General features: G+C 45.8%; 1 protein-coding gene across 1 annotated transcript; it reads right to left on the reverse strand.

Annotated features, from left to right (window-relative positions):
* Positions 1 to 268: 268 nt before the first annotated feature.
* LOC147982562 (uncharacterized) lies at positions 269 to 1,622 on the reverse strand. The gene is made up of 2 exons (XM_087514468.1): positions 1,275 to 1,622; positions 269 to 1,119 (listed from the first exon to the last, which is right to left on the reverse strand). Exons 1-2 carry the CDS (start codon positions 1,450 to 1,452, stop codon positions 515 to 517), a joined length of 783 nt encoding a protein of 260 aa, XP_087370594.1. The 5' UTR covers positions 1,453 to 1,622; the 3' UTR covers positions 269 to 514.
* Positions 1,623 to 10,224: the final 8,602 nt, after the last annotated feature.

The following is a 10,224-nucleotide window of genomic DNA, read 5'->3' on the forward strand; positions in this document are numbered from 1 at the left end:
CTCAATTCCGTTTATGCAAATTTCGCCAGCCTTTAGTTTCGATATCCGGAATTAAAGAAGGGCCTACTTCGGCATTAACATGATGAATGAATGAACATATCGTGTGTGTGTGTATTGCACAAAAACATCCAGATTAAATAGATTGAGGAGATATACTCATGGTGGTCAAATCTTTATTTCTTTTTTACAAAGTCCATCCGAGTTCTCAAGTACTAGTATATATAGTACAGCTAGTAGCTGTTATACATTGCTAAAACATTAAGGAGACATTGAAAATTATACCATAATAAAAATAATTACATGCATATGTGTGGTTATTACTCTATCATACATACACATGGAGATTACATATACAAAAGCATAAATCCCAAGGCAGGCATGCACTGATCACATGGAGAGTACATATCAAGTCTCGTCTCAGCTAGGATATGACTTGGACGCATGCACGTAAGCATCTTCAGCTAGTTGGCAGCTAGTAATTGGCTAAGCAAAGATCGATTGTGTATGAAAAAGATCATGAGGCACCGGCGACGGCGAGCATCTTCTTGTACTCGACCTCGTCGTCGCCTATCCCCCAGAGCGAATCCGAGCAGCAGTAGTCCCACACCGGCGATGAAGGCGGCGGCACTATCATCGACGGCACGGCGGCTCCCCATGCGTAGGAGTCCATGATGGCGTCGTTCCAAAGGAGGTGGCTGTCCATGCCGATGCCGGCGGTGTAGAGCAGCTGGTTATCCGCTTGTTCCTGGCTGGCCGCCGTCTCTTGGTCGCGGTGGCCGTGATGCGAGTTGTTGTCGTTGTCGATCGTTGAAGAGGAGGAGCTGGACGTGGTGGCCGGAGACGCCGCCGACATGGACGTGGACGTGGTCGTAGAGGCCGAAGCAGCAGAGGCGCGCGTGTCCTTGTGGAGCTTGCGGGTGTGGGTGCGCCAGTAGTTCTTGATCTCGTTGTCGGTGCGCCCCGGCATGGCCTTGGCGATGCGTGACCAGCGGTTGCCCCAGCGGGCGTGGAGGTCGACGACGAGGCGCTCCTCTTCGGGGCTCATCCGGCCGCGCTTGAGGTCCGGGTGCAGGTAGTTGACCCACCGGAGCCGGCAGCTCTTCCCCGTCCGGTTAAGACCTGTCGCCAAGACAAACACAAGAGCAAGAGGTGCCGGCGGAGACCGAGAGCGTTAGCACACAAAGGACCATGGCTACATCATATTTTGGTCCCAGACATGCATGCATGCATGGCGCATGCATGGCACGGCATGGGTCACCCGCCACCTTGCAAACCTGACACCTTAGCTAAGAAATCCCAGCGGCGCTCGCCGAAGAGCCGCACGAACCACGCCAGCTTCATGTCCTCCTGCTCCGTCCATGGCCCCTTGCGGAAACCACCCGGTGCAACTGCTTCCTCCTCCTTCCCCGGCGACGGCGCCGCCTTGGCCTTGGAAGCCTGCTTCGTCTTCATCGATGGAGATGTGATGTGAACACAGCAGCTAGGCACCAAGGAGCTACGGACAGAAGACGTTGGTGGTGCGGCTGGTGGTGGGATCAATCAAGAGCCACTTGACTCGAGGAAGAAACGTATGGAAATGGAACGGAATGGAATGAAGGACTCCACTTGGGAGGTGGTGTGGTCGACGGCCGTCTTATAGGCGGTCGGGCAGGGGCAGGGGCAGGTGAGGTCGCATCCATGGGCACACGTCATGGATCTACATGCTCTTTGCTTGCTTTTGCTTTCCTTTCGATTGGGGATAGAGGAGGAAGATAGCGATAAGCTGCCGGCCCGGCCGGCAAGTGGAGTGGAGGCTGATGTCAATGCACATCTATCACTAGTATATCAATCGCACCAACCACCAGGACGGACAGTGCCGTGGATGATGGATCCATCCATCCATATATTTTTCAAGGGGTCGCATATGTCGTCCTTGCTGATGATTGCCTCTTTTTACCAAGTACAGCAGCACCGATCATATATTCGTTTCGTCGATCCGTGCTGGCTAGCTGGCCCTCCATTTCTCTCTCTCTCTCTCTCTCTCTCTCTCTCTCTCTCTCTCTCTCTCTTCCAAGAAACATCGAGTGAGTACAGCATAGACGCGTACATATCATATATGCACACCATCACCACTGACACCACATGCACGCAGCACGCACACTCACAGTGCGGGACACTAGTTGAAGAGTTTTGGTAAATCACCGCGCGTACCTCACTATCAATAAGGTGATCACGTCCCAGCGGAAAAAAAAATACAATCTTGCGAAGTCTTGGTCGACTTAGATTTTGTCAAGTCTCGGTCGATAGTATATCCGTAAGATCTTACATTAGAATCAATGTTGGGGATATCGCTTATCGGAAACTTATCGGTCGACCTATGATAAGGGGTAAATCGGCCAGTTTATCGGCATATCGCCCGATTTATCGCCATATCGGCTGATTTATCGGCCAATTTATCTTATCGGTCTGACAGCGTTAAGCGATAAATCGGCCAATTTATCGGCATATCGAAAGATATCTTGAACAGTGATTAGAATCCATGCAAAATTTTCTTTTTTTCACTGTATGTTATGTTACTTTAATCGAGACTTTGCTAAATCTCAATCGACTGAGACCTAAGCACACCCAAAAAAATATTCCAGCTTAACAAGACGCAAAGCAACAAACCTGGAGTTTAATCCATCTGTATAACCACCACAGGTTGATTACTGGAAGAAAAAGGTTTTCGCCTTGTTTTATATGTAAAGCAATGATCACCATACAAACCGACGCAAAACACCACATCACCACAACACACGCATCCAAGGCAAGATATATATGGGGTGATGCTAAATGTCAGCAACATCACCCAATACAACTACAGTTAGACAATAGATGGACACTAAGCATCACTATGGAGTCGATGGCACCTCAACCGTGAACAACCCACCGCGAGGAGGCGAAGCTAAACGCTGGCGAACCATGAGCTCCAACATGATACCTTCAGGAAGGAAACGATACCGAAGCGCTGCCACAACTCGATTGAAAGGATCAAGATTTTCACTAGGAGCATGACAATGCACCAGGAGCAACCATGATGAAGAGTTCAAGAAGGTGATGACGTCCACAGACACCGCCTCCGTAGACGTAGCCAAAGCCAGACAAGGTTTTCAGCCTAGCAAGCACACCCCATGTCCAACCATGGTGCGGCCAGTCACGAGAACATCTGTCGCACCACCACTAGAGAACGCTAAACACCAGCCAAAACACTGCCCACCTGGGTCCGCTCCTGGCAAGCACCAGGCACCCGCCCATCAACGAGCGGTGACGACCCGACCACAACTTGCCTCCATAGAAGGACTCTGGAAGCACGCACCTGAGCTCGCCGCAGATGAGCCAATGTAGGAGTCGTGCCTCGTCATCGCTGCGAGATGACCTGCCGAGCCACCATGGACTGCTGCACAACCATACAAAAAGGCCATCACGCACCGCTAGAGGCCGCCGCCGCGCCGTCTAGACCATACACCAAGCATCGGCAGAAACGAGCCTTTGCCACCCCCTTGCGTTACATGCCATTGATGAGGTGCGATATCCAGGTAGATCCGACCGCAATCCGGTAGGCACACCCCCACCATCGGTTTCTATGCAAAATGCGTAACCAAGGGAAACTCCAACGCAACGACGCATATCATCCGCTTGTGTCCGTTTGGGTGGAAACGTAGGAAAACTCCGGCCCAATGCGCCGATGGAAACCCATATTTGGTTGACTCGCTGCACGTCTGGATGCATTCCCTATCCAAATTTGCGCCTGATTTGCGTTCACGTAGACACACGAGAATGACACATCCACCATGGGTGCGCGTGTCGGCCACCCAACTACCCCACATGGTCATAGTGAATGCATCCACCTAACTTCGGCCCACATGGCAGCGGCTGGAACAGTCCGAAGTCCAGGTCTTTTTTAAATTGGGAGGGGCCGGCCTTATCCACTTGCTCTCCCAATTCCGTCCACATCTGGCCACCCTCACTCCCTCACCGGCAACAGAAAACCCTAGCTAGCCCATGTATCCACCATGGGGTTCTTCAACAAGGGGAAGGGGAAGTGCAAGTTCGACGTTCGCATCCTGCGTGTCGTCGACGAACGCTTTAGCGTTGGTGCCATGGGCAGGGAGGGCATGTCGACCACGAGACCGGCTCTACATCACAGTGCACCGTGTGTGGTATCACTAGTAGTACCGTGTCCCACTGCCGTGGCACGACGTCAACCTCCCCCACTAATGGCACCTCGACCCCCATCTCGAACACTGGAGGCAGCGTGGGCTGGCAGAGGAGCGGGAAGAAGGGCAACGCCTCATGCAACTGGAGCGTGAGGAGGAGGAGCGCCGGCAGCGCTGTGCACGCGAGGAGGAGGAGCATGCGTGCCGCGCAGGAAACGGTGTAGGAGGCAGCGCAGGCGGCGTACCAGCACGCCTTCCTGTGGGTTGCGCCGCCGCCGCCCTTTTTCGACATTACCGACTCTGACGATGAGGGCGACGTTAGGGCTACTGTGCGGCTGGGAGGGGCCTTTTTTAAGTTTTTATTCTATCTTTAATTATGTTTAAGTGGACTTTGGCTGATGGTTGACCGGCCGTTTTATTGTACAATTATATTTAATTTATTTGCATGTTTTAAATTTTATGGGCTTTTTTAGTTTTTTTAAGACCATGCGGATAATTCGTCGGCCGCATTAGGCGCACCGGCCAACCCAAACCAAAAAATCAACATGCTCGTCCGCTCAGGCAACCAAAATGAAAAAAAAAATAGACAAACCCACGTCCGTTTGTGTCGGCGCGTTGAAGTTGTCCTGCAAATTGCCCTACTGCCCTCCCCCCTAATTTCAACTAGGTGGAGCCGTAGATGCCACATCAGCCCGTAGGCTTATTCCACTTGGCCTTAATCTGGATCCTTCGTTGGGCTTATTGCCGTGCCTGATGTCACCAACTTGATTGTCGCATCTGTCACTCACACATCTCTATCACTCTTGTATTCTTCTAACTTTTCATTCCGGCCTAGCTAGGCTAGCTTGTGCAAACACGCGTGGTGCAACGTACGGTCCAAATCGCATCCCCGGTGGGGTATTGGTGGCTAGCTAGCTGCTTATTGGAATTATACTTACTGATGAGTGGTGAAGCATGCATATGAGGGTGTGCTTGGCTCCTACTCTCTCCATTCGAAATTACTCGTCTAAGAATTAAATGTATCTAGATGTATTTTAATTGTACATACATCTATTTTTGTGATAAGTAATTCAGAAACCAAGGGAGTACTATTTTAGATACTTAATATGTGCATGCATGCGTGAGACAGTGCCTAAACCACCCAAGAGGCAAGCAAGCGGTACTATGTAGTAGGTGTGTCTCGTCGGTGCGTGTAATAGTTACGTCACATGCATGTAACCTCTCGAGTTGTAAGTGGCCTTTTGGTCCATGGGAAGCCAAGCCAGTCACCACAATTTTGGCTCATTCGCCTCACCATGGGTTATCGCCGGGCTGCCTACAAGTCGCCGTATTGCGTCCGCCTGTTGAGTGAGTCATCCCCATTCCCTTCCTAGTTTATTATCCCCTTGCAAAAGAAAATTCCATATTCCAACATGTGGTCATTTCTCTTCCCAGCTTTATACGGAAATTTATGTATGGGCATCGGCAAAATCTAAGCTTGCAGTCTCTCCCCACCGTTGTTGAAGATCCAGACTTCTCAAATGCTGTCAAACCTTTCAGGAAATGAAAGACGAGCTGCCCCTGGAGAATATGAATCCATCTTGAGCTCATTGTATGGCTTGTTACTTTTGGTATTTTCGGATCGTCTGAAAGATTCCAAAGTACGGACTCATGCTTTTAGAAAGTTTGTGTAGGTATGGAGGTCGCCTCAACATTCACTACTAGTGATTTGAGCTTGTGTTTCACTTGTGGAAATATATTTGATGGCCCTGAAATTTTGGAGTAACCGCGTGGATCATGCATCCACTAGAACCAACAAGTCATAAGTTCGGGACTCGACCAACACGCTATTCATTAAAATAATCACATGTTAAGACCATGTGAAGCCTAGCCATGAGCTGAAGTGTCGAAATAGTGATTATGTAGTTATTTCATTCCTCTCATTTATTGTGTGCTTCATGTTGCTAGCCTTATTTTCTGTGATGTTTTTCCCTTTTGGGGGAAATATGTGAACATTTTTAGTGTATGAACATACCCCCACACAAACATGAACAACTCTACCAAATATTTGAATATTTCTAAATAAATATGAATATTTTCAAATACATAACTTTTTATAGGAGAAATTCATTACTGTGACAAGCATATTTTGACTTGCGTACACGACTATTGAAGCATGTTAACATTTCCAAGTAAACTTTGTCGGCCGCTATCACAGATTTGTTGCAGGGCTGGGAGAGTGGAATTTGTTGTCGGGCTGGGAGAGTGGAAGCCCAGCCCACCAGATAGCTGGCTAGCTAGGGTGCCTTTATACTTTATACATTGCTTGCAGCGAAGCAGAAACTCGCGCCGCCTGCCGTGAAGGAGATTTGGGCCGGCCCAGGATCAAACTATCAGGAAAAATAAACAATTTTAAACGAAGAAAAAGAGAACACTGACTGACACGATAGTGCACTTTGCTTGAGCGCACATAATGGATTAATCTGCAATACATATGATCCAAATAAAAAGATGAAAATAGTTTAAAGAAATTACTCAAGAGTATAATATGTCCAAGTTAAAAATCTAGAGGCAAAACAATGTTCTTGAGATCTCAAAAATGTGATGATGCATGTAAAAGATGTTTATAATTTAAAAACTTTTCCTTGTATTTTAGAACGTTCTTGCAATTTTTGAAAAAATCATGCATTTTTAAAACAACTATATGTTTAAAAATATGATAAGTAAATAATTTTTAATGCATGATAAACGTTTAATAGTACACAATGACCATTTTTTAATACAAGATGGATACTTTGTAAGTACACGCTGAACATTTTAATACTTCATGCACCTTTTCATTTATTTGATGAACATTTTCAAATACATGGCAAGCAATATTTGATTCACAATGAACACTTTTAAATAATAAATATTTTTTTAATACATAATTATTTTTTGAATACATGACGAGCATTTTAAAATACAAACTGAACACAGTGAGCATTTTTAAATACAAATTTTAAAAAACTTTAAATATGACCTCGGTGAAAACCTAAAATCATGGTGAGCATTTTTTTAATACAAATTTAAACAAACTTTAAATATGACTTTGGATTTTCACCCTCACAAATAAGACTTTGTACTCCTCCAATGCCACCGTCCCCACTTGCCGAGGTCGCTACTGCAACTCACGAATCTCCAAGCATAGTCTTCACCGCCTCAAAGACTATGTCCTCCATTACTAGCTCTCATATCTTAGTTGTTATGACATTCCACACAACTGTCTACACCATGGAAATCAAAACATCAACATGTCCCATGATGCCAACAGACAACAGAGCTTTGCGCCACGCCCTTTTGAAGCCGCACGCGCTGATAAATAAGGACACACATGACCGGATCACATCAAATGCAGCAATCTAGAGGAGTCATGCGCCCAATGAAGGTCTCCAGTGGATCATTCCAGAACTAGTCAACGGCCAAATCAAGAAGGGCTGGCCACAAGCAGATCAACGCCTTTGCGCGAGAATAACCCTAGGACCGCCTCCTTATACAGCAACAGCAGCCCCCCGCCCCCACCACCGGTCGGATTAACAAAGGAAAATGCGGCCGTAGCGCCGCACGCATGCAGATGGCCCAGATCGGGCCCTAAAGGCCTAGGTCAGACCAGCTGCCGCCGTCGGAGCTTCACCGCTGCTTGCCTCTCCGGCTGGAACCAGGGCCCGACCACTAGGGCCACGCCATCTAGCACCGCCTCCAACGCCCTGTCGGCACCCGAAAAGCGTCGTCACGATGCCCTCCCCTACCCTCCGCCTTAGACGGGAAAGGCGCCGCCGCCACACCGGCTACGGGCGACGGGTGGGTGCACACCGAGGAGAGTGCGGTGGTGGGATCGGGGATGGAGCCTCCTGGACGGGAGCGACCCAGGAGGGCAGATGGGATCGGGAATATTTTTAGACAACATAGGCAATTGACTCGAACTGATGCGAACACATGCTATGGTAGGCACCATGGCATTTGCTAAAATGAGACCAAAAGACAGGAATTCAGAATCACCAATATTTGCTAATTTTTCCAAAACAATTGAAATTCGTGCAATTTTCTAAATTCCTGTATATTTTATAGATGTGCTAAGATATTTCCTAATTGATTTTTTATAAATATGAGTAATTTTTCTGAAAATGGTAGAACATTATTTTTTATTGTTTGGAATATTTTATTATTTATCATTGTATTTTTTGTTTTCTGCCACTTTGCATGGGCTGAGGCCCAACTAGGTCGACCGGCCAGCCAGCCGAAGGGAGTGTCGCCTGAACTACTGATTTTCCCGAGGATTCCTAGTCAACGCCTTATGAACTGAATAGCGTAATGACGCTTACAACCCCTCTCGCGTATGCCGGCCCACAAGACGCGAGATACTGGCTCGATTGGTCGTCTCCCTCGCATGTTTGTTTGAAATCATTAGTCTAGGGGTACCCTTTGGAAAATTCACTCGCATCTTCTCAGGAACTAACAAGTGGCGCACAGCATGTACGACACTTTGTCGCAACCTGTAAGTTTTCCCTTTTTTGTAGATTCATTTCTCAAAATGTTTCATCATTTGAACCATGCATTCAAATCCCGAATTTTTTTCACCATTGGATTTCTCGTGTTAAGATCTTTCAAGCAAGATCCCACGTTAATAGGTTTTGATGAACTTTTTTCATAAAAAACCCCGGAGCAGAAAGCACATTTTTTTTATTTTTCCTGTTTTCTAGAAGCACATATCCGTGCCTCAGTGAGATGCAAATCTTTGCTTCTCGTGGAAGCAGAAAAAGAAAACAAGCAATAGCTTCCTACAGAAGCAGATATTTTCCTCCACCAGAAAAAAAAATCTATGGTTCTCGTGGAAGCAAAAAAATCATGCAAAAAATCCTTACTTTCCCTTTCTCTGTGCTTCTCACGGAAGCAAATATGTGCCTCATGGAAGCAAAAAGAAATCGTGTAAGAAAAGAAATCACATTTTTCCCTTTCAAGGCCTGCTTCTTGCGGATGAAAATCTGTGGCTCCAAGAGAATCAAATATGTACTTCTCGTGGAAGAAAAAAAATTATCACTATTTTTTTTTCATTTTCGAGAAGCACTCGTCGAAGCAAATATGTGCACCTACGAGAAGCAAATCCGTGTGTCTCATGGAGGGAAAAAGTGCAAAAAATATGTTTTTCCTCCACTAGAAGCAAATCTATGCCCACACAAGAAGCACATATGCGCTTCTCGTGGAAGCACAATTTTTTTGTGGGAAAAAATATTTCAACCCAAACCTAGAAAAAACAAGAGGAAACCGAAAAGCTGAAAATACCTATAAAAAACACATCCGAAACCCAAAATCATGTAAAAATATAATATAAAAACAAAGTGTAGAGAATGTATCCAGCACACGACATGTGGTGGCGGCTATTCGCACCACTTGGCTTGCTCTCAGCCCACAAAAATGACCATTGTAGGGCTCCTGCAAGGGGTACCCTTTAGTTAGTTGATCTGTTGTTGTGTCTACAAAAACATTCATCTTCTGTATGTTCGACCGGTTGACTAATGACCATAAGTTGAAAAGGTTAATAGATTTCAAGAAAATTGTAAATCTGAAACTGTTGACGAATTTGGAAAATTAAATAAAACTTGGTAAAAATATCATTAATATCATAAAGTTTCATAAGTTGAAAAAGTCCGCGAAATTGCAAAAAATGTTTGTGAGTCTGAATTTTTTCACAAAAATAATAAAAAATTGTGAATTTGAAAAATAATCACAAATTTGAAAAATAAATTCACAAAAAATGATAAACAAATTCATGGACTTGTAACAAACGAATTTGAAAACAATCGCGTATTAAAAGAACAAAAAATGTGAAAAAAAACCAGAAACAGATCCAAAAACTAGGAAGGAAAAAAGAAAAAAACACTGAAAAAGAAAAAAATGAGAAAAAACAACAACCAAAAATAGATAAAACAACCGAGATGAGCTTCTGGCGGCAACTATCTTAGATGGGCCAGCCCAATGCGATCGACCCCTGTGCGCCTTGTACGGTTAACGGGGGTACAAAATCACTAGTTAA

This window comes from Triticum urartu, chromosome 3A (assembly GCF_056163025.1).
Source record: "Triticum urartu cultivar PI428250 chromosome 3A, HENAU_Tu73, whole genome shotgun sequence".
NCBI classification, from domain to species: Eukaryota; Viridiplantae; Streptophyta; class Magnoliopsida; order Poales; family Poaceae; genus Triticum; species Triticum urartu.

Coding starts and splice junctions, on each gene's coding strand:
- LOC147982562 (XM_087514468.1), bottom strand. CDS start 1,452: ATGAAGACGAAGCAGGCTTCCAAGGCCAAGGCGGCGCCGTCGCCGGGG. Junction 1,120..1,274: donor TTTCTTAGCTAAGGTGTCAG/GTTTGCAAGGTG, acceptor TCTTGGCGACAG/GTCTTAACCGGACGGGGAAG.